The sequence below is a fragment of the Capra hircus genome, chromosome 17 (genome assembly GCF_001704415.2).
Source record: "Capra hircus breed San Clemente chromosome 17, ASM170441v1, whole genome shotgun sequence".
NCBI lineage: Eukaryota > Metazoa > Chordata > Mammalia > Artiodactyla > Bovidae > Capra > Capra hircus.
In genome coordinates, this window is record NC_030824.1 from 57,491,373 (window position 1) to 57,517,460 (window position 26,088).

A 26,088-nucleotide genomic window follows, 5' to 3' on the forward strand; every position below is an offset into this window, starting at 1 on the left:
CACTCCTAATTCACTTAAACCCTTGCTGTTTAAGGATTGTTGCTGCTAGAAACAGTTTGCAATGTTCTTCTGTTTAGGTATGGGTTATTTGGAAGTCTGAAAACTAATAAATATGATGGTATTAATATTTTTAAAAACCTGCTCTTCTGTATCCTCCCCAATATGCACCCCCCCACTGTTCTTTGTTTACTTTTTTCTTAATATCTTCATCCTACTACTTCGTATGCTGGATGCTGACGAGTGCTTTATTTTTTTCCACCAAAAAAAAATCACTTCATGAGAGGAAATTGGTTCTGTTTATCCTTCGCATATGTCTCAGGGAGCTGGCAGGCAGCTCTGCCATCCTAAAGAAAGCCATGCATAATGGAGAGGGTTTAGCCCAATAAGCCAGTCTAGTCCCAACTCATCAGTCGGAGTTTTATGCAAGTGGCCTCCCTAGGCTGATAAATCCCCGCAGTGCCTGTTGACCCAGCTGCCAGGTCCTCTTGCTGCAGGCGGTGTTTTCAGGGCCACCCTGACAGTAATACAAACTGTTTAGCAGCTGCATTGACCTTTCAGCTATTAACAGGGACACAGGCTCGACGAGGGACTCGTTTTCAAACATGACAGAATTTCTTAACACTAGAGGTCATGAACAAGTATATGCCTTATAAAAATCCATTCAGTGTGGTGGATTTGAAGTCAAAAAGACAAGGGAAGCATGGTCCACATTTTTGCTATGGTTTTTCTACATTTCCAGTCACCAAAAATGGCATACACTTAGGTGCCTGCTTACATTTTACTCTCAATATGCTATAGCTTATGTTGTGGTATGCAATAGTTTTAGCTAACAAATCCTTCCTAAATTTCCAGAAGCATCTGAAAATTTAAAGATATATTACAAAAGAATGGGATAAGATAAACTTTTAATGAATGGATGAGGATGCATACATAATATATGGTAATGGTCTAAGGATAACTGGAATTTTATTCATTCTTTACCAAGACTTGTTGTGTGTGTATATATGTACAAAGATATACTTAAAGACACTCAAATAGTCCATACAAGTCTATGTAGCACCATCACCTATTCCAAGGTACATACAAAATATTATATCATAATTTATTTAAAATTTTTATTGAAATGATCCTGTTATTTTAAAAGCCTATACTATAAGACTTCTTATATTTAGATCCTATTTTCTGAAGATGTCACATGTGACCACAGTATTCAAGGGAATTTTCTGCTTTATATTAATTATATGAAAGTGAAAGTGAAGTCGCTCAGGCGTGTCCGACTCTTTGCGACCCCATGGACTGTAGCCTATCAGGCTCCTCCGTCTATGGGATTTTCCAGGCAAGAGTGCTGGAGTGGGTTGCCATTTCCTTCTCCAGGGGATCTTCCCGACCCAGGAATCGAACCCAGGTCTCCCACATTGCAGGCAGAAGCTTTACCATCTGAGCCACCAGGGAAGCCCCTAAATTAATTATATAGTCTTCCTTAAACTATCAATTTTGAATGTTGGTATATCAGTTCCTAGAGTAATTGTGCAGATAGCTATGAAAACTTGATTGAGTTGTCACTTACAAGTGGCATTTGTTAGAAAGGCAGGAAATGGAGAATATAAATAGCTAAAATTATATTCTTCAAAAAGAGACTCATTTTTTTAATCAAAAACTTTAAAAAGCATTTCTTTTTTTTCTTTTTTGTTTATTTTGTTAATAATTTATTTTTTATTGAAGGATAATTAAAAGTATTTCTTTTCAATATCCATGTTTCTTCCCTGCCTGGGACAATGGTGGAAATCTGTTATTACCAGACCTTCTGAATATCATACTTTTATTGTAAGACAGTATATTATCAGATATTACAGTTCTTGAGATAAAGACAGATTTAATCTTGCGTGGAACAGCCACATAAATTTGTAAAAAATGCTTGCTAGAGGAAGATGCACTTTCTAAAGAGACATATTGTACCCTAGCATCATTTTTTTTTTAACTAATTCACTTTACTTGATTTAAAAAACTCTTGCTTAAATGCCTCATTTATATCAATGTTGACAAGTGAATCAAAAGGTGTAACATCAAAATTTGAAAATTTGGCATTCTGATAGTCTTCAGAGAATTTAAGCTGACATTTTTGTGCTATTTTAAAGGATAGAAACTTGATTCAAATCTTACTTCCCATTTAAAACATTGGTCACCAATGTTTCTTATTTAGTGTCTAATATTTTTATCACAAAGTTTTTAAATTAAAAAAATTTATTTTGGATATAAAATTCTGAACAGAATTTGGTTCCTTCTTTATATTAGGATGCAATTGCATTGACTTTTTATTGAACCCTAATTTTTCAGTTTTTATTTTCTATCCTATCAGAGTAAGTCTAGTTATACAAGATTAAATCATGAGATTTAATGAGTCCACAGGTATCTTTGGCTTGTCTCCTGTGTGCAAGATATTGTATTACGTATTATGAAAGTGAAGTGAAAGTTGCTCAGTCATGTCCAACTCTTTGTGACCCCATGTTCTATACAGTCCGTGGAATTCTCCAGGCCAGAATACTTGAGTGGAAAGCTTTTCCCTTCTCCAGGGGATATTCCCAATCCAGGGGTCAAACCCAGGTCTCCTGCATTGCAGGCAGATTCTTTACCAGCTGAGCCACCAGGGAAGCCGAAGAATATACTGGAGTGGGTAGCCTCCATTATGCGTTAGGAAGGGAGAATATACATGAAGATTTGGTCCTTTTCTCTAAGGAGCTTATTTTTATCTTAAATCAAGAGATTGCACACATTGTCTAAAACATTAGCAATGTTCTCAGAGATAAATATTGCCACTCTGGAACAACAAAATTATGTCAAAACATGGTATATTATAAATTGCCAAATTAATGGTCCAGAAGCCAATATGTACCAAGGTGGGTAGAACTCACCATAATTTGGCTTCACAGCAGTCTGTTCTGCTATCCTGTGATTTTCTTTCAGACTAATTAACTCACTTATAAAAGGATGGTTGCATAACATGGAAATTATATAGCTTTCCAAGCCGCTAAAGCCAGAATGACAAGAGGAACAAGGCCTCAGCCTGACTTGTCCAGGCAGAAGGAGCCTCCCGAGTTGAGTTAAAACAAGAAAGAAGCATGGTACTAAGTTCCCCCACTCAACCCCAGGGCCATTGCATGGCTCTTCGCAGGTTTCACTTCCCCCTGAGATCAAAGCCTCACTTCTGTGGTTTTTCACTGTGTGTGTGTGTGTGTGTGTGTGTGTGTGTATGTGTTTTAATTAATTTTTATTGGAGTATGCTGCTGCTTCAGTCATGTCCGATGGTGTGACCCTAAGGAGTACAGCCTGCCAAGCTCCTCTATCCATGGGATTCTCTAGGCAAGAGTACTGGAGTGGGTTGCCATGCTCTCCTCCAGATCTTCCCAACCCAGGGATCAAACCCGGGTCTCCTGTACTGCAGACAGATCCTTTGCCACTGAGCCACCAGGGAAGCAGTTGCTTTATAATGTTGTGTTAGCTTCTGCCGTGCATCAGTGAGTCAGCCGCGCATATGTATGTATGCCTCCCCTTTGGACTTCCTCCCCACACAGGTCACCTCAGTGTAAGTAGAGTTCCGTGTGGTACACACCAGGTTCTCATTAGTTACCTGTTTTATACTTGCATGCTGTCACTCAGCCATATCTGACTCTGCGTGACCCCATGGACAGTGGCCCACCAGGCTCCTCTGTCCATGGGATTTTTCAGGCAAGAATACTGAACAGTGTGGGTTGCCATTTCCTCCTCCAGGGGATCTTCCCAACCCAGGGATTGAACCCATGTCTCCTGGCTCTCCTGCCTTGACAGGTGGATTCTTTACCACTGAGCCACCTGGGAAACCCCTATCTATTTTATACATAGTGTCAACTGTGTGTGTGTGTCAATCCCAGCCTCCCAATTCCTGCCGCCCCTCTCCTTTCCCCTTTGGTATCCATATATTTGTTCTCTACATCTGTGTCTCTACTTACGCTTTGCAAATAATATCATGTACACCATTTTCTAGATTCCACGTTTATGCATTAATATACGATATTTTGTGTGCTTCTGATCTTCCCTGAGTGACTCTCTCCTCCACCTGCAGGTGACTCTGGTATCCCTGGGATACCCTCTCCATGACACCACATTTTACTTTCGTTAGTGCCTTAGGTACAGAGTTGCATAGATCTTGAAGAGTCTGCTTCAGCTCTATTTTTCCTATAAACCTTATTTTTATTATACAATACAAGATTTTTCAGGAACAAGCCCACTGAGCTACAGTGAAATGCCTATATTTCTCATAATTATAGTAGACCAGTTTCTGAATTAAGGACATAACAAAAATAGTACAAGAAACACCTAAGGCAATTTAATAAAATTGGACTTTGTTTCTCCCTAAAAGCAAACAACCTTGTCTAGTTTCATTAGTCATTTCTCCTAGGTTCTCCTTTCAAGGAAATATGTACCTTTTCATTTCCTAATTTTCCCCTGGAAATAAATGCAGAGTTAAGCTGATAAAGTTGAATGAAGGCAATTCACACGCCCTTTTAGATACTTGTATATCTTGGTGGTGGTGTTTGGATAGGGAGGTTAATAAAGGGCCTGAAATACAGTGCCTAGCTCCCTTTGTTCCTGAAGAGGACCAGTTGAGTAAAAATCTATGCTAGAAAAGAATTCCAGATTATCTTGAATTAGGCCATGTGAGAGTCATTTCATATTTTCATCCATGTTCTAATCTTCTAAATTGGGAGTAACAAGGTCAGCCCTATCTCAGAGGATAAAGTTGAATATGAAATTACTGGAAGATGTAAGTGGCTTCAGTATCTGCTTTTATTCGGGTTGCATCTTTAACTATTGAACAAAACTGAGCAGGTATATGTGAACTTTCTAATAATCTCATTAACACTACCGCACAACTGCACTCTTCACATGCTAGCAAAGCAGTGCTCAAAATCCTTCAAGCTAGGCTTCAACAGTGTGTGAACTTGAGAACTTCCAGATGTACAAGCTGGATTTAGAAAAGGCAGAGGAACTAGAGATCAAATTGCCAACATCTGTTGGACCATAGAAAAAGCTAGAGAATTCCAGAAAAACATCTACTTCTGCTTCAGTGACTGTGCTAAAGCCTTTGACAGTGTAGATCACAACAAACTGTGGAAAATTCTTAAAGAGATGGGAATACCAGACCACCTCACCTGCCTCCTGCAAAACCTGCATGCAGGTCAAGAAGCCACAGTTAGAACTGGACATGGAACAACAGACTGGTTCAGAATTGGGAAAGCAGTATGTCAAGGCTGTATATTGTCACTCTGCTTATTTAACTTATGTGCAGAGTACATCATGTGAAATGCCAGGCTGGATAAAGCACAAGCTGGAATCAAGATTGCTGGGAGAAATATCAATAACCTCAGATATGCAGATGACACCACATTTATGGCAGAGAGTGAAGAAGAACTAAAGAGCCTCTTGATGAAAGTGAAAGAGGAGAGTGAAAAAGTTGGCTTAAAACTCAACATTCAGAAAACTAAGATCATGGCACCCGGTCCCATCACTTCATGGCAAATAGATGGGAAAACAATGGAAACAGTGAGAGACTTTATTTTGGGAGGCTCCAAAATCACTACAGCCATGAAATTAAAAGATGCTTGCTCCTTGGAAGAAAAGCTATGAACAACCTAGACAGCATATTAAAAAGCAGAGACATTACTTCACCAACAAAGGCCCATCTAGTCAAAGCTATGATTTTTTCCAATAGTCAGGTATGGATGTGAGAGTTGGACTATAAAGAAAACTGAAGAATTGCTGCTTTTGAACTGTGTTATTGGAGAAGACTCTTGAGAGTCCCTTGGACTGCAAGGAGATCCAACTAGTCTATCCTAGAGGAAATCAGTCCTGAATATTCATTGGAAGGACTGATGCTGAAGCTAAAACTCCAATACTTTGGCCACCTGATGTGAAGAACTGACTCATTGGAAAAGACCCTGATACTGGGAAAGATTGAAGGCAGGAGGAGAAGGGGATGACAGAAAATGAGATGGTTGGATGGCATTACCAACTCTATGGACATGAGTATGAGTAAACTCTGGGAGTTGGTGATGGACAGGATAGCCTGGTGTGCTATAATCCATGGGGTTGCAAAGAGTCAGAGACACTGAGCGCCTGCACTGAACTGATGTATGGATATGAGAGCTGGACAATAAAAAAGGCTGAGTGCTGAAGAATTGATGCCTTTGAACTGTGGTGCTGGAGAAGACCATTGAGAGTCCCTTGGACAGCAAGGAGATCAAACCAGTCAATCCTAAAGGGAATCAACCCTGAATATTCATTGGAAGGACTGATGCTGAAGCTCCAGTACTTTGGCTACCCAATGCGGAGCTCCAACTCATTGGGAAAGACCCTGATGCTGGGAAAGACTGAAGGCAGGAGGAGAAGGGGATGACAAAGGATGAGATGGTTGAATGGCATCACTGACTCAACAGACATGAGTTTGAGCAAAGGTGAAGACGGAGATGGTGAAGGACAGGGAAGACTGGGGTGCTGCAGTCCATGGTGTTGCAAAGAGTCAGAAACGACTGAGTAACGAACAACAATAGCACTAGGCAGTCCAACAAATATTATTATATTAATGCATATATGTGGAATCTGGAAAAATGGTATAGATGATCTTATCTGCCAAGCAGTAATAGTGACACAGACATAGATAACAAATGCGTGGACACTGTGGGGGAGCAAATGTTTGGACACACTATGGACACTCCTGTGTCTGAGTGATCACGTGCTCAGCAGTTAAGTCACAGACCTTAGAACAAAGTCAACCTTGGACCCAGAGAAAAATGCCCAAGCCTAGCCCCACTCTTCAGTGCCTTTCAGAACAGAAAAATGCAGTGATTCGAGAAATAAGGTAGAGCACTGGTTTCCCCATTCTAAACCTGAATTATAGAAATATACAGTACAAATTAATAATGTTTAATATGATCAATAATGTACATAACTTCAGAGGTATTCTTGAATTTGTTTTCTTTTCCTTCATCCCAATATCAGGGTTACGGAGGACATATATAAAAAGATTTTTCTAAGTGGCCTACATGTGATATAATATCAAAGAAGGCATTCCTTAAGAATGAAATGAAAGCAAGTAGCTCTTAAAACATTCAATTTTTTGATAGATCTCAAACGGTACTTGAAAAATATTGTTAGGAAGTGTGTGTTGCCATCTATATAGCCATGAAGTCCTGTGAAACCAGTTTTGCATGATTACACAGAAACAGATTCCATAGTCTCTGTTCTCTGACCTGGAATAGGATCGTATTATGAATATATAAGATTCCTCACAGCCAAATTGAATTTGTATGGTGTATTATCATTTTAACAGGTGCTACAAAATGGTTATATGTAGTCGGAATCCAAACTTCTACTCCTCATGGGTAAACTGAAACCTAGAAAAGAGAAATGTCAACATGAATAAGAAGAATTTAGTGACCACTCAAACCAAAAAAAATTATCCAGACTGAAAATAAACAAAAATTCCTTTGTATGTTGACCTTGGAGAAAGACCCTAAAATGAGTATTTAAAAGATGACACAGTATTGATATACTAGTGCTCATTCCCATGCCTCAAGCTATACAAATGGGAAAATAGTAAACATCTCACCAATCATGAGGAGTTTTCCATTTTCTTAATTTTTTTTTTGAGGCAAAAGTGCTGAGTCATGATTTTAGAACCAATGCATGTTTATGGATTATCACCTACGTATTCAAATGCTTCCAGAGTGAGGAGATCCATTAAGGCATCAAATCTGGTGGTGCAGGAAGGCTGCCTCCTTGTGCAGAGGTCATATTCCGTCTAGTCAAAGATTCCAGAATATTCTGTCCTGGGAGCTGCTGACCACATTAATTTATGGCCCCCCATTAATCACCATTGGCTGAGAACGGCCCTAAATTAGAAAAGTCCCTCTGTAACTTGACTGTGCACGTGAATCTCTTGATAAACTGAGTGAAGTGCAGGCTCTGATTCTATGTGTCTGGGGAGGGGCCTGAGATTCTACATTTCTAACAAACTCCTAGGTGGTGCTAGGCCTGCTGTTCTGTGTCACACTGAGTAATGAGGATTTGGACTTAACAGTTTTGCCTACCTCATGAGAACTGGAAAAACATGAAAATAGTTTTGCAAAAAAAAAAAAAAAAGGGAGCTGCCATTAACTAAAATAGAGAAGCTCCTCCCTCCTTGTAGAAGGATCAGGATTGTGTGCATGCCAAGTCACTTTAGTCATGTCTGACTCTTTGCAGCCCTATCAACTGTAGCCTTCTAGGATCCTCTGTCCATGGGATTCTCCAGGCAAGAATACTGGGTGGATTGCCATGCCCTCCTCCAGGGGATCTTTCTGACCCAGGAATCAAACCTGAATCTCTTACGTCACCTGCATTAGCATGTGGGCTGTTTACCACCAGCACCACCTGGGAAGTCTGAGGGCCAAGACTGAGGTGTGGATATCAGAAGCTCAGTTTGGACTATGTAAATAATGCTGAAGTCACACATACTACAATTCTCCAATTGCAAATAGTAGACTAGAAATATTTTCTCTATTCCTCCTTAGAATTTCCATTAGGATCCTTTTATTATTCCCCATTTTATAATTTTTGGGGTTCAGTGGTAAAGAACCCTCCTACCAATTCAGAAGATACAGGTTTGATCCCTAGATCAGGAAGATCCCTGGAGAAGGAATGGCAACCTACTCCTATATTCTTGCCTGGAAAATCCCACGGACAGAGGAGCCTGGCAGGCTACAGTCCATGGAGTCACAAAGAGTCAGACATAACTGAGTGACTAAACAACAACAATTGTATAATTTAATTTTCTACTTTCTATTATGAAGATGACTAGTTATCAAAAAAAAGGAAAAGAATTCTGTAAAGGTTTTAGTTGTGAGGGATCGCTTTTGCATGTGTCCTAATGTGACTGTGGATAAAGGAATAAGGGGATTCCCTGGTGGTCTAGTGGTTAGGACTCTGCTCTCTCACTGTTGAGGGCCTGAGTTTGATTCCCGGTCAGGGAAATAAGATTCCACACGAGGAAAAAAAAAAAGAGTAAGACGGTTCTTACATCACCTCCTAAATCACCTCAAGCAGAACATTGTCTAAGAGAAGCTGAAGAATAAGCTCATCTTCTGAAACTTTCAACAATTCAGAATCTTATAAAAGAGTATTACTCATGATCAGTGTACCTTGTTTTACAATAACATGGATTTAAGATCTGAACCCCTTAAAAAAATTTCAGAATGAACACTTTATTCTTTATATAAGACACAGTAGATCAGTCTCTGCAGCACTCACTCTGAAGATCAGGCCTGCTAAGACAGAACTTATCCCTGTGCATCCATACAGATGGATAGAGACTTCCCATTGATTGAGTCAGTCACTTATTAAATTAAAGATCCTAAAATTAAAATCATTCTTTAACCCACTACACAAAGACAGTCACCATTGGCCTTAGCTAGTCACAAAAAGTCATCATGGTATGATATGTGTTATAAATTACTTCTTGAGTTTCTCAATTTTCTCCTTTATTTCAAGAAAGTGTCTAAAGCTTTGTACTACTACACAAAATGAATCAAAGTAGACTTCTAAGAAAATGTCTTACACTTCTGAAAACAATGCTTTATAGATTAGGAAATGTTGGGTAGATTTCTGCACTGACCCTTTAATATTTTATTATTTGTCATGTGTAAAGGGGTTAGGAATTGTGTTTTTTGAATTAGGAAATTTAAATTAAATTTCTGAGAATTATGGAGAATAACTCAACAAATGGATACCATATATTCTTTATTAAAAACCTAAATATCCTCTTAGGTAAGTTTCCTGTTTTGAAAGCTATCTCAGACTGCATTCAGTAGACGTAAGGCTCTAAAAGTTTAAAAAATAAAACTTTTATTTAAAAAATAAACTTCTCTGTTTAAAAGGAAAATACTATTTAAGCAATTCTTATTAGGCCTATATTAAAATGCCCAAATTCCCAGTTCAATAAAAATTAAGAATGAAAAATGAGTTTATCTATTACAGGTAGAAATATACTCTAGATTTGTGTTTAGATCCCATCTAGGTGTGTATATGTAATAATTTTGAAATACAAGATGGTCTATTTCAAGGTGACAATAATAATAAAGTTCACATTTACTTCTTCTATTTCCTTTTCTTAATTCTTATTTATTCCATGTAAAGGAAACTTACTTCTTTCAATGGAAGGAAGAAATGTCCCTAGGACAAAGAGTGTGTGTAGAGAAAAGAAATGGTTGAGCTCTCCAGCAATCTTTGTCAGGCTTTGTCACATATATTACTAGAAAAATGAATTTTGATGTGTTGACTTAATTCCCAATTGGAGGAGAAAATAATCATATCTCTTTATGTCTTGCTTACTTCTTAGCCTGTTGTTTATTTGTTACAATTACGATTAGTATAAAAATGCTTTATTTAAAGTGCGTTTAATTGTGCCTTGGAAGAATTTTGTAAGACTTGAGTTGATTTAGGCAACAGAAAGAAATACAGTGAATTTAGTTTTATGCTTATGATATAAAAGTATAGTGATTCAATTTTAATCATATGCCTCCCCTAAGTTGTCTGTTCCTAATATCATCACTCAATAGAATTTTAAAGAACCAAACACCCTTTTAAAATTACACTCATTTCATTCATTCAGCAGATTTTTAATAAGCATCTTGCATGTGCTGTGCACTCTTCTGGGTCCTGAAAAGACATAAGAGAAGAGAGGGAAATTATTGGTCTTCATGGAATTTATATTCTAGATTTGAAAAAGTTTCTACTGTATGCATTTAGTTCAATAAACATATTGAAATTCCATGGTATTTTCCTACCTCCTAGGACTATAAGTAGTTGAGATAAAATGCTTTGGTAGCTTAAAGATCATCTTTCCATAGTATCCCTCAACCCTAAATTAATTGCACCCTTGTCTGTATTCCTAATAACTTCATATGCCCCTCTATCATAACAAAGATCCTACTGCCTTACACTTTTGTGTTTGCCCGTCTGTCTTCCCCACTGTGGTCTCCGTGAGGATCAGGATACTGTTTTGTTTTTGTCTTCCCCCCATGAAAAGTATAGTGCCTGGCAGTCAGTGGCTAGACTTGAAGACTTTTACTCAGAAAACTTTTATTTCAATGGGGAAGGGAAAGAAGAAATGGGACTCCTCATTCCTTAAGGAAAGTGAGGTCCAATAAGTGATGGGCTATGTTTGATGTACACTTTCATGTTCAAGGGTTCCCAATAGAATAATTGTTTAAAGGCGGGGGGTGGATTTTAACATGCTAACTGAGGAATGTTAGTTGTCAACTTCATAAAAGAATAAAGTTATTTTTGTAGGTAATTAAATAAAAATTTAAGGGAATCATGTTTATATATGACAGTCACAGAGTCTTATATAAACAAGCCCAAGCATGAAGCAATCGCATCTACAGATAGATAAGCATTTGCTTTATCTTAAGCAAAATTTTAAAAAAAAAATTAGAATTCCCTCCATAATCTGAGTTTACACACATTTAAATGTTTGGGGAAAATCAATCAAACTGTCTAATTGGAGGATCAGCCGGGAAACAAGGATCAGGTATCCTGCCTCGAAAAACCATTCTTGTGAATCCCTGTGCATCAGACTGCCTTATCTGTTCCCAGTGTATGTGGCTCAATGACCCTATACTTTGCTTCAAACAGGCAACATCTTCTGGTTGTAGTTGATCAAAGTCACTTACATTCTTGATCACATGGTGTCTTCTCTTTAGATTCATCTGCTCGGGTGTAAACCATATAATCAAGAAGCATGTGAGCTATGTTGACTGAACATTTTCCATCGCATGTAACATATTCCTGACACACTCTACTTCTGGGTCTCCTTGAATAAATTGGAAAGAGCATGAACAAATGAAGTGAAACGAAAATCATTAGTTCACATGTAACATTTGTTCATTAGTAACAAATGAAGTGAAAACGAAGATCACTCAGTCATGTTTGACTCTTTGCAACCCTATGGGCTATACAGTCCATGGAATTCTCTAGGCCAGAATAGTGGAGTGGGTAGCCTTTCCCTTCTCCAGGGCATCTTCCCAACCCAGGGATCGAACCCAAGTCTCCCACATTGCAGGTGGGTTTTTTATTAGCTGAGCCACAAGGGAAACCCAAGAATACTGGAGTAGGTAACCTAAATAGAACTAGATAAATAGAATCTCAGTTACCAGGAAAATGTGAACAATACCTGTTTACTGAATATCACTCAGTAAATGTGGTGATCTGTAATTCAGAAAAACATAACGACTTCTGAGAAACTGCTCTTCTGATGGTCAAAATGCCACCATAGTATCTCAAACAAGAATTTTATGTGAGGCAAAAATTGAGCAGACTTGGGCTATTCAAAATAAGAAAGCAAAGATTTTTCCCTCACTTTCCTTGGCCATTTAATGTGTTCTCCACCATATCACCCTCTGCCCTTACTCCCAGAAAGAGTTCCTTGGAGCAGGGGGTGGTGGGGAGAGACAAGGAAAATATTAGGTAGTGTGTTCAGAGTGAAAATGTAGAATGTCTCAAGTACCTTCACATAAACTGGACCATTTCTAGATTTAAATAAGAGGTTGAGTCAATTTAAGGGAGTTTCTGAATTGTCACAATAGTTGCAAAAATCAGTAATTTATTAAAAAAATTATTTTATTTTATATTGGAGTATGGTTGAGCAACAATGTTGTGTTAATTTCAGGTATACAGCAAAGGGATTCAGTTGCACATATATAGGTATCTATTCTCTTTTAAATTCTTTTCTCATTTAGAATATTGCAGAATATTGAGCAGAATTCCCTGTGCTAGCCATTAGGTTCATATTAGATATCTGTTTTATATATAGCAGTGCGTACATGTTCATCCCAAACAACACTTTCAACAGAGAGTGGGTTTTAATTGGAGAGAGGAGCTAAAGAAGTCACTGGATATTTTAAATATGGTTTTGAGTCATTGTAGAAACAGTCTCAGATCAGACCTCAAATTATTATCACAGTTCACGTTGCCATGGGGCATAACAAGATAACCTGTCTCAAAAAAACTGAGGCTTCGGGGCCTAATTATTTGCTTCTCTCAGAAAGCTGTATCATTTGCCTCTATGGTGGTCCTGACCCATAATTATCACCTTCTTTGTTATGGTACTTAAGGACTCCAACTGACTTGGCCTTCTTCACAGTGGTGATTTGACTGGTGATGAAGCGTTTGTTTACATTCCTTCCCTGAAAAGAGCTTTCTCACCACACTGAGGCGCAGGTAGCAGTGACTGATAGCAAAGGGCCATTGCAAATTTTTTCTCAAAGATGAGGTAATGAGCAGTTGGGGTCATGCTTCTAGCGGGAACCACCTTGAAAGATAACCTCTCACTCAAAAACATGAAGACTTATGACAATTTTCTGAAGGCAGCTTGGTCCTTCTTTAAATGATGGCAGTTGTCGAGCAGTTAAAACAAAGTCTGTGACTTTTTACGTGACAGATAAGATACTTTTGTTTGCTACTATTAGCATTCTTTTTTCTTTACAGCAGGATAAAATAAAATTATAAAAATATGTATGTACACATATACACATACATATATAAAAATCTCTCTATTTAGATCATTTATTGCATAGAGAGTTTAAACTGTGAGTCCAGAAACACACATGTATTATTTATGTCCTTTCAAGACCAGCCATTCTGGGACAAAGTATCTCAAAAGAAACATGAAAATGAAATAAAAAGCAATTTCAAAGCTTTTTAGGCTACAAGCACTCACTTTAATGACTGCCTTCAGCCGCCTAATATTGCCAAACATGCCTATTTTTTCTATTCCTAAAAACTTTTGGAGTCCTGCAGAAAAAAGAAAGCTCTAAAATATCCATACATCTTCATTTTTTAAATTGTAATTGCTAGGAATTCTTAGATGCCAAAAAATTGTGTGTGTGCCTAGTCGCTTCATTCATGTCCCGCTCTTTGTGACCCCATGCACTGTAGCCCACCAGGCTCCTCTGTCCATGGGATTCTCCAGGCAAGAATACTGGAGTGGGTTGTCATTTCCTTCTCCAGGGCATCTTCCCCACCCAGAGATCAATCCCATGTCTCTCACATCTGCACTGCAGGCGGATTCTGTACCGCTGAGCCACCAGGGAAGCCTCACCAAAATATTGGTGTAATGTAATTACATTTTTAATCAATGAATCTTGATCATGATAAAGTTTCTTAACCATGTTTAATGTGTTCCCTTTGGTTCAAAACTGGTTATTTTGTCTTCTCACGGGTGTATGTTTTCTTAGAAAGTCAACGACCTTTCTGTCTGAGTGACTTAAAAGTAAAATTTCCATAGAAAGGAAGAGACATGCTTTGTAAGCTACAAAATCGGTCGATTTTATCCCAGTGCTGATTTTCAACCAAAATGCACTTTTGATTTTGTCTTTTGATGCAGACCTCTGATGCCTGAGGAATGCAGGGCCGTGGTCCAGCCCGCCCAGACCCTAACATCTGAGTGCTCCCGGCTCTGTCGGAATGGCTACTGCACTCCTACCGGAACGTGCTGCTGCAGTCCTGGCTGGGAAGGGGACTTCTGCAGAATCGGTTAGTATTTCTGTTGTCCCTGGGAAAGAGAGGGCATGGGACAAGCTCTAGGAACTCAAGACCTTAACGTTAGTTATTTTTTCTAGAATGATCGAATGTTCAAAGCTGTAGCCATTTACTGAAAAATAGAGCGACCATATGATCCAACATGCCATTTCTAAGTATTTATCCAAAGTAGGTGAAAAAAGGACTTCAAAGAGATATTTCTACTTGCACACCCATGTTTATAGCAGCATTATTCACAGTAGCCAAAATATGGAAACAATGTAAGTGACTATCAATGGATAAAGAAGATGTTTATATATATATATATATATATATATATATATATATATACACACATATATATACACACACACACATATACATATGTGACTGTTATTCAGCCGTGTAGGAAATCTTGCCATTCTTGACAACACGGAGATAGACTTTGAGTACAGTATCTTAAGTGAAAAAGCCAGACAGTAGATAAATACTACATGATATCACGTATATGTGGAATTTGTTTTTTTAAACATCACACTCATAAAAACAGAAAAGTGTTTGCCAGGGGCTAGGGGTGGGGGAAATAGGGAGAGGCTTATAGGAGGGTATAAACTTCTCAGCTATAACATGAAAAGGGGAAATTCCCCAGAGGTCCAGTGCTTAGGACTGCAAGCTTCCTGGGTGCCCAGGTTCGATCCCTGCTCCAGGAACTAAGATCCCACAAACCGAGAGGTACAGTCCCCCATGGAAAAAGGTGAATAAGATAAAACTGTAGCCATCTACAGTAACAGTAATGCTCAGCTTGTTTCTGAATTTATACATGAAGACTTTGCCATTTCCCTAATGTAAATAATTCATTTATGTAAGTTAGTTATGAAGACAACAGACTTCTCTCACAAAATCAAAAGTGAAAACAGCCCAACTGGATCATCCTTGGGGCTTTCAGTCCCGGATTTGAGATTTCAGACCTGTAGACTCACTGGAAAAGACCTTGATGCTGGGAAAGATTGAAGACAGGAGGATAAGAGGGTGACAGAGGATGAGATGGTTGGATGGCATCATCGACTCCATGGACGTGAGTCTGAGCAGACTCCTGGAGATTAGTGAAGGACCAGGAAGCCTTGTGTGCTGCAGTCCAGAATCAGACACAGCTGAGCGACTGAACACCACCACCAATGACCTGTGTGTGCAGAGTCCCTTTCTGAGCGCCAAAAGTTTTCAGACACTCCATATAGGCCCTCCCTCGATTTGTTGCTTGCCTTCCTGCTGCAGTGCACTAAAATAGGGGATTCAGTTGGTGTTTTTATAGGAAAGGGGAAAATGCAGTTATCTAGAGTCATTTTATAAGATTTTCTTCATTCTTTTTGCCACTCCCTTGTCGACCATCAGCTAGGTGTACAGCCGCTCAGAGAGCAAAGGAGTTTCATTCCAGGGTTATTCTATCCTTTAACTTGTGACTTCCACAAATACACACAGTTGTCTTTAAATTCTACCTGTTGTGAAGACAGATTAATTTAGATACCTAGAGTTTAAGATGGGTATGTTGAAAGAACGTTTTCAATAACCAGCATATACGTGTTATTTACAAAAGATTTCAAACATTAAAGTCTCTCTTGCTGATAAAATTCTAAGTCCCATGTTAATATTTAAAAGTATCAATCATGAAGGCCATCTCTCTTTATTCTAAACATGTATTTGTTTCAAAATACTATAGCCATACATTGCCTACTTTATATATTGTCAAAATAAAGTAGACAGTATTTAAAGTCACAATATCCATTTTAAGCTTAAATTACTTCATCACTAATAATATTATGTGACTGATTGATACCATGGTTACATATCTAGGAAAAAGGTATCATAATTGAAACAACAGAAATAAAATAATTACATTATTTAAAACAAATATTCATATTCTATATTTTTTCACTAGTTGGCCAAAAAATGAGGATCAGTGTTTAAATGCAATAATATTCTAATTCCTGATGATATCTCTTCCCCCTGCTTCCTCTGATGCTTGATAATATATTTTCTCTCGACTTCTTTTACCTGGTGTCCATTCTGTCTTATCCCTTACTTATATTTTGCTTATATTTGACTCTTAGGTCACCTCAAGTCATTGGATAAGAAAAATTTTTTGAGTGCCTGCTAGTAACAGTATGTTAAGCTGAGGGTAAACATAATTTTGAATATAGGTGGCTTCATATATATCATATATGATAATAATATATGATATAAATGAAATAATAATATGATATATGATAATATATGATATAAATGAAATTTTATATTTTCATAAAGTATTTTTTTCATCTTTTCATTAAATCAATTTAAATACTTTGAATATATAAGATTAAACCAGAATCATTTTATTAAAGTAATATATATTTTGGGGTGTTTTTGACCCAACCAAGAACTTTTTTCATATACTCACATAGTTTGCTCATCTCCCACAAATTTAAAAGAGTATTGTAGTCTATTTTCTCTGTGTCGTTTCTTTCCCATATACCAGCCACAGACCCCCAGATTTTTATTATGCATTGGAAAACGTCTGGAGAAGGAAATGGCAATCCACTCCAGCACTCTCACCTGGAAAAATCCATGGACGGAGGAGCCTGATAGGCTACAGTCCATGGGGTCGCAAAGAGTTGGACATGACTGAGCAACTTCACTTGGAAAAGGTTAAAAGAACTGTCCCTGAGAAGTATAAGAATATGTATTCAAGGAATTTGATTCTATCTACAGTGGCTGCACACCCCAGATTCATCCTGTCAGTAAGAGACTAAGTTATAGGCTCAATTTTATGTCTCCGCCTCATTTTAACAGTAAATCTTTACATTCCCTACCTATATTGTAGTGGTAAACATTCTTTTCTGAGGCAGTCCTGTGCTGGAGAGTACCCTGAAAAGGACTGCTCAAAATATCTTTTGCTGGGCAACCTTACTACCCCCAAGAAAGGGCTTCAAGGTGTAATCAGAAATGAGACGTATACCGTGCACCCCCTGGGAACAAGGAAAGGGAAGAATCCAAGGGAATCCACATAATGGATCCTCCCTCCAACCAAAATAAAAAACTAACCATTTCTTGCTGTTACACTGTTGATGTTCCAGCCTCTGGGTCTTTCTCTCTGGCCACAGCCTTCCCACCTTGAGGTCCTAGCCAGGAGGAATGGAAACCAGAGGTACTTGGAAGACTTTCTGTTGGAGATGCCCTAGGGAAACGGAAGTTTTAAAGAACTGAAATTCTTGTTTCGATGTTGTTGTTCAGTCACTAAGTCATGTCCAACTCTTTGCGACCTGCATGGACTGCTTCACTCCAGGCTTCCCTGTTCTTTACTGTCTCTGAGAGCTTGGTCAAACTCATGTCCACTGAGTCGGTGATGCCATCCGACCATCTCGTCCTCTATTGTTCCCTTCTCCTCCTGCCTTCAGTCTTTCCCAGCATCAGGGTCCTTGTTTTACATAAAGTCAATTCTATAATGGATTGAAATTGTTTCCCATGATCTGGGTGATCCGCTTCTCTAGAATTATCTCCCACTGTATGCTGCATTCTGGCCCCCAAATAATTGGAAGTCCAAAATCTTCTTTCTTTGTATTTATTAGCTTTGGGGTCATTTTGGGACTGCTCTTCTCTTTCCCTCCCTTCCCTTACTCATCAAATATTTATTGGCCTCATATTCAGTGCCGTTTCTGACCTACAGAATGGAACATGATTGTATTGCTCTTTTTTTTCTTCCAGCAAAATGTGAGCCAGCATGTTGCCACGGTGGTGTCTGTGTTAGACCCAACAAGTGCCTCTGTAAAAAAGGATATCTTGGTGCTCAGTGTGAACAAGTGGACAGAAACCTCCGCAGAGTAACCAGGGCAGGTATTCTTGATCAGATCATTGACATGACATCTTATTTGCTGGATCTAACAAGTTACATTGTATAGTTTCTGGGACTGTTTGACTATTCCTTTCCAGTGGGCATTTATTTTTTTATCCTGTCATTAAAAAGAACAACTGTTATCTTGCTACACACTCCTGTGATTTCATTTTCTTTGATTAATTTAAAAGTCATTTCCAGAAATGTGCAGGTCGTGTGTGTATATGGGCATGTTTGTTCACATATGCACATATACACACACACTCAAAACCCCTATGCGTGTGGTTGCATAACAGATGGGTTTTAAAAATATGTATTTCCTTGCGTGGAGTAATTTCCCCGGAAATTCCATTGTAAATTGGTAACAGCATTTTTATGTCACCAGAAGAGATTATTCGACTTTCCAGGAATTTTCTGTCTGTAGTCACTGAAGTCTACTTCAATGGAGTTTTAAAACATTACTGTGCAATCTGATGGATTGAATTTTAAAAGGCCATATTTTTATATTAATATTAAAGGACTGTAATATGAGAGAATGTTTCAGCCCTGATTAATTTCTAAGTGGGCAATGGTATAAAATTGTAATCTGCATTTTTATCAATGTATCCAATTATAGAATGTTGACGCACTTACCTTTTTATTGGCAGAGAAATCTGGTTACTCTAGCTTAATTTCAAGATAGTTTTCAAGTGTGTTCTAATTAAATCATAACAGCATATTCTAAAACCAATCTTCCTAAAAGGTCTGCTTTTATTGTATAGTTTATTTAACAATAGGCACTGGGTTTGTGTTACATATTTATATTTTTTATTTTATTTTTATAATATAGACATCACCTAGATGAAACACCTTTACCCTGTCCTGTAAAATACTAAAGTTACATTTTTCACCAACTTAATTGGAAAGAAGGGGAGTGAGAAAGCAAACAGTCTTTAATGTGCTGTGGATCTAATCTAGCAATGTATCCTTGTGCCAACATGTAATCATTAACGACGGATGAAAAAGCAAGAAAACAGCCACTCATTATAAAATTCCAGCATTAAACATTCGTAAAATGCTTTTCACCATAGCAAGCCTGTCAGAGTATATGTGATTAGAATGTTGTGGGTTTCACACTGAGTCAAACCTCACTGGAAAAAGAGTTCACTCGTTTTGAACAAATCTTGCCTATGTAAGCTGTCACTTGTACGAATTTTTAACATGTTCATTCTTGCCAAATATGACTTTTAATGTGTATATTCCTTCAGAACTCAATGAAAATCCTCTCTGGTTCATGTATGAATAAATATCCTGTAAATGTTCTTTGGGGTTTTTCAAGAAATGCCATGTTCTAACTTAAACTGCAGAAACTCAGGTAGATGCTTCTCTTCGTGGTTTTTGAAGTCAGCCTGCCATGTTTGGATTATAAAGAATTATCAGGGCGTTTTGCACCACTGAAGAAACATCGACTCATGACACGTGGGCCCCCGCTTTCGGTTGCCCTTCTTTAACATCTGTTCCTCCAGAGTCTAAATTGTAGAGCAGGGCAGATTATACAACACAGATTGACTTCCCAAACCTACTCTTTACCTTTAAGAACAGGAGTGTCAATTTAAAAAATAAACAAAAGCTTGCAACTCATATTTGTTTATTGTTGGAAAGCGAGAGATTTGCAACGGAAGCACAGTGAGAAACCACCAAGTAGAAAGTTTGGTTAAGTACCCTGTTCTTGTCTGCCATATATGATTGCTTAAGTTTCAAGTGACCTCATGCCCAGTGGAAATGGGTTGACAAGTCTTGGTTCAGTGCTTAGTGAACAATAGCCTGCATTAAAAAGTGCATGCATAATTTTGCACAATTTAGATTTCAATGGACAGTCTATTCAAAGACATCTCAGGATTAAATGAGCATGGAGACCAAATTGCCCTCTTACCCCAGAAAAGGGGTGGTCCCTTCTAGTCACACGAACACTTCATTGGCCCAGCAGTGTGGCAAATCTCGGAGTGAACCCTGCCGTAGCCCGCATCTGTAGGTTAATAGCAGTCTTTTGTCCCTGTGGCTTTCTCTTCATAGCCCTTTTACTGAATTCCATCACAGAAAGTTTTACAATTAAAAAAAAAAATGTCCTGACAACCATTTTTGTAAATGGACCCTACCATCTCCTCATCTCCTATTCAACGTGGGTAACATTCACAAAATGTGAGCTTCTTGTGAGGGAGCCAGCTGTCTAAACCTGTCCAATCGTGCAGTTTTATTACACATTCTCCTGCTCATAGTTTCACTGAAAACAATAAGGATACTGCCATATATTCAGCCAAATTGAAAAAAAAAAAAAAACACACAAAACAGCATTTTTTTCTGACATCTTGAATCTTTCCGTCTTTTCCGAAAGAAACTTTATAAAAGAAGAGATGTTCTATTGCCGTTAGTTCTCCTATTGAAAAATATCTAGATTAAATTGACCAGACCCAGCTTTTTTTTAGATAGTCATTTCCCAAGTGAAAGAGTTTCAAATGACTTAGAAAAACATATGTACCCCAGGTATCATTGCCTTTTCTGTGGGGAGTCATTAGAATAAAAGATCAAAATTTTCTAAAAAGAAAACAGATCCACTGACATTAAACCCCAGCAAAGACAGTCATTGGAATCATTTCTTTCTGTTCCTAGGAAAGAAGTAAATAGCAAAGGCAGGTTAAGACCTATATATTTTAAACTAAGTGATGGTTTCAAAAAACACTTTTGACCTTTCTTTTCAAGTAGATTTTAAATAGATATGTGACTGAGAATGATCTTAAATAATTCATGATGAGAGGCAAGTAGGAATTGGTTAAAAAGTATGAGCTAGGGAAAAATAATTGTTTCATCACATGAATGGCAATATCTACTCAGTAAAAAAAGCACATAATCAAAATGAAAGAAAATGTCCTCGGTATGAAATAGATATGGGAGATAAAGATACAATAAACATAAAAATGTAAATTATTTTTCCTTTTTTTCCATTCTAGAGCTTAAGCTTTGGGGATCAATTTAATGTAAAATGCTACAATGGTGGTTATAAAGAGTTGGGGCAAAATATTTTCTGCCACTGCTTCTAACAAACTCTCGTTCTGGTTGATAGAACTTCGTTTTCTTGCTAGTTATTTGAGGTAATAGGAAGACAAATGAGTTTACACATCATTAAAAAAAAGTGCAAAGAAAGGAAGATTTAAGAAACTTGAATAATGATAAAAAGGGCTTCCATTTATAGCTTTCTGTTTGGAATTTCCCTTCAATATGACTACTGTAAAACATATCTTTTATTTTATCATAAAGAATACTCAGAAGTTTTCTCAGATTAATGACTATCTCCTAAAGAACAGCAAAGAAACCTACACATACAACTTAAATAGAAAGCCATTCTCCTTTTCATTTGTATATTTAAGAGTAAGCACTTCTCTATTTATTTATTTGAAAATAATTACATAATACTGTACTAACAATTTTTAACAATTTCGTAATATTGTTTTTATCTCCAAATCATAAACTAAAAAGAAATCTACTAGGTTTAGGATCTTAGGTTGGTTGCTGCATCTAGGGTCTTTCAAATTACACGTTAATTTAAACTGTATTAGTTTCTTTTAGTTTTGAAACATAAAAACTAAGACTAAATTTTTAAGAGGAAAAATAAGGTATATTATAGGCATTTATATTTGGCTGCTCAATAGATTGAAGTTTCTGAGCATCTCTATAGAATGTTACCTATGATATCTTTCTCTCTCTTTTTTCTTCCCCCACTGCCGTACATCCCTTTTCTTGTTAACCTCTCTCATCTCTGTTTCTATTGGTTTTGACTAAACAGACATGTCCTCAGGACACTAATGAAGATATCCTAGAGCAGGTTGCTATTGATTTTGCCTGAGAAATTCCTCTCCTAGTACCACATTTGTTCAAACTCTAAATCATAAAGAACAGTAGACAGTTATAAACAGAGTAGACTGACCTATTGCAGTCATTGAAAGAAGTGACAAAAAGTGTACATGACTCCCAGCCTAGATGCCCCAGCTCAGCGGGGGTTCCGTCTTGGATGCTAGAAAGAATGTCCCCAGTCCAACAGTGTGAGTTAACAATAAGGAAAGATAGAGACTATTTCCTTTTCAAACAACAACCATCTCTATGGATGGTTAAATAATCTTAAGCAAGACTATCCCAAATCTGTGAGGAAAAAATTAAATAGTCCCTCAGTGGAGACTTCAGAATCTTTTGACCCCACCCTTGGAATGAAACATGAACTTGGAAAGAACTTAGACCAAAGTTCCATGCCTTGAAAATGTACCCATTTCTTTATTACCTCCAAGAAGTTAGTGGGCCTGTTGTGACTATAGAAAATACCTCTAGAAAGTTTCTCATTAGAATATCCTAGATAAATATATTCTATCTTACCTTCTTTCTCTTGATCACACAAACACAAATTAGTCATACCCCTTATAATTAGTATGATACAGAGAAGGTGAGAAATCTAATAATAGAAGCATTTTTATATTAAAAATATTAAAAACATGACCATAAAACCTGCCGGACATTAATCCTAACCAGTTGCAACACTTCTTCCTCTTAATAGCCACTCATAAGTTTTGAAAATTGTCTTAAAATAACTGTTTTGGGGAGTACAGTGTATCAGGAGAGCATGAAAAAGTATTGTGCTATTTTCTTCTCAATCATAGTGATTATTTCCCTAGTGACTATGAAGAGATTTACTTATTTATCAGATGAGCTCTTTTGATTCTTCATTAACTGTGAGCCCAAGATACACCCCAAAAAAAGATACACTCCTTGTTTTGTATAGGTCATCTACAAGTTGATTGAAAGCAATAAAAAATAGTGATCCCTTCTATTAACACAAAGCCTAAGCTTAAAACTTGTCACTGCTTTTAACAACAACAAAAAAAATGATGCCAATTCAATATGAGTTCTCATGTACATCACAGAGTCAAACATCACATTTTAGTCAGGGTATCTTTTTGCACACGTAGATTTTATATTACTTACACACAAGCAAATTAATATAAATGTTTGGTCAGTTATTTCAATTAACTATAATCTTTCAAGTTAAAAAATTTTTAACTTAAAAAGAGTTTTAACACAAGATAAAAAAATAATATTAACAGAGATAGAAAATTCATAATCGCTAAATAGAAAATAAGCTTTGTCTTCACAGTTAGAAACTAACTCTTGTACGTTTCCCTTTGCACTAAAAAATAACTAGCCAAGAGTTTCCATTCACATGAACAATGTGTGATCAGATTTGGTACAGTCTATGCCCAAAACTGTGTTGGGTATTTCTTCACCTTATGTTCTTAAAATCAGAAACATGATTTTCATAGAATAAATTAGGAGTTTATGTATAGTAGAACTTAATACTATTAACACATTAATACATTCCATTCATAATACTATTATTGAGAAATCAAACTGACAACCTTATATCAGGTATTTCCCACATCTCATTCAATTCATAGGACATTTTTGGACTTGCATTTCACCAAGAGCTATGGAGTAACAAGATAAATGATACTGAGGTTCTATGAGATTTTTGGAGTTCATTCCCTAGGACATGCTAAAGAAGTCTAAAAGAAACCCAGCTAAAAAAAATTTAAAAATTTATCAAATCATTATAATTAATAAGCATAAAAGAAATTGGTAAGGAAACCATGTCTTTCCTGGCTGTATCTGTGATTCTTTTGTCCAGTTTTAAAGAATGGTTAACTTTATCTTTTAACTTTAGAATGGCTAAAGTGTTCTAAGTTTTGGTTTTCCTAGCTGTTCATTTTCCTTTAGATTTTTGACAGTTAAGGCAATTTGTCCATAACCTTATTCACAGAAGATACTTTGCTTGGATTTCTGTTAATAAGAGGCAGAAGACTGTGGGAACAAGTAACAAAAGCAGGTACACATTTAAGAAAGCAAGTTAATATATGTACTAGTTGTTTTCTATAAATGTTCTTTGGAAAAGTAACACGCACAGTCATCGGCTTAGATAATCCTTCTATATTTGCATTAATTTGACTTAACTTTACCAAGTTATTATTAGTTCTTTTTGATTGATCTTCTATTATTCAGCCATCCATCCATTCATTAATTTAACAAAGATTTATTGAAGTGCCCAGCACAATTTATGTACTATAGAAAAGGCAAGGATGTCTATAATGGGAGATTGTAAGCCCAATGGGTGCATTTGAAGCAGAAGACAGTAATTGCACCCAACTGCTCTAATTCAGTTCAACATCAAAGTCCAGCAGTAATAGTACAGATGGCCTAAAATACATCTGTGTGTATCTGTATGTGTGCACACACCCATGTATATATATTTATCTATCTGTACAAACACTACATATGTATACACACTATCTATGTAATATATAATATATGTATAATGCATATAAATTCTAACAAGTGTATTTGTGTTATCTTTAAAATAGAACAATTGTATCTTGAAGTGATAAATGCAGAGAATTGGTTTTTATTGTTGATCTGTGGATTTAATGATTTTTAGGTGAAAAGGATGTTTAAGTGTATAATTTCTTTTCTTAATTTAATATATTTATGTAAATGCATGCCTGAAATTTGGTTAGATTGGCTGTGTTTTGTGTCCTTTAACATGATCAAATGTATTAAACTTTATCTTATGATCTAATGTACATGTGCGATTTTAAAATTATTTTTTATTTGAGAATTTTTAAAGCTTTTCTTAAGTATCCATATTGAGTACATAAACACTAATTTTTAAATATTCTATACTCAAACTACTTGTTCAAACTATTCTTGTCTTTTTTCACTTTTCATGTTCTATTTTCAAAATTTTACTCCCCAAAATATATGGCAATGTTAAGGGTCAGTTTCATTGGGTACAAATATTGACTTAAATTTATAAGTTGTAAATGACTTAGATCTGATCCTTTCAAAAAAGTAAAAAATTAATAAGTGAAGAATGCAAAAGAGCAGTCAAGAGTCCTGAGAGAAAGAAGCACGTAGAAGAGGAGAGACGTGGAAAAAGGCAATTGCAGATACCGTAAAACCTCGTTGACCTGGTTTCCAGTCAGTTGTATCAAGAGTATTTGTACAAGGTCAGCTATGCTATTTTGAACATGAATTTTAAATCTGCCAACATTCTTTAGAAGAGCAAAATGCTTTCATCTCGATCTCCTTTCTTCCTAAACAAATACATCCCTGACTGGCAGGTAAAGCTATTTCCCTAGAAGAGAAGATTGTTCTGAGAAGAAAATGTGTTACAGGTGCTTATTCCCAGACAGAGTCCTCGAACTCAGGTTACTCTCCAGAAGTGTTAAGTTAGGCAAAGAAGCTCATGTAAAGCATCCCTTAGCTCATTCCTCAGTGGCCCATGCATGCTAAGTCACTTTGATTGTGTCCAGCTCTTTGTGACCCCACGGACTGTAGCCTACCAGGCTCCTCTGTCCATGGGCTTTCCCAGGCAAGAATACTGGAGTGGGTTGCCATGCCCTCCTCCAGGGGATCTTCCCGACCCAGGGTTTGAACCTGCATCTCTATGTCTCCTGCATTGGCAGGTGGTTCTTTACCAGGAACTCCACCTGGGAAGCCCCCTCAATGGCCCAGGAAGCACAGAAGGTCTCTTTCCCTCTAGCCACTGCCCTTCCAGTTTT

The 26,088-nt window shown here is 37.1% G+C and overlaps 1 protein-coding gene across 1 annotated transcript in view; it reads left to right on the top strand.

Moving 5' to 3' along the window:
* HHIP (hedgehog interacting protein) overlaps positions 1–25,103 on the top strand; it is a 116,450-nt gene extending 91,347 nt beyond the window's left edge. The window contains exons 12-13 of the mRNA XM_005691213.2: positions 14,456–14,604; positions 18,328–25,103. Coding sequence (XP_005691270.2) covers positions 14,456–14,604; positions 18,328–18,521 — 343 coding nt within the window. The 3' untranslated portion in view covers positions 18,522–25,103. The remainder of the gene's footprint in view (positions 1–14,455; positions 14,605–18,327) is intronic.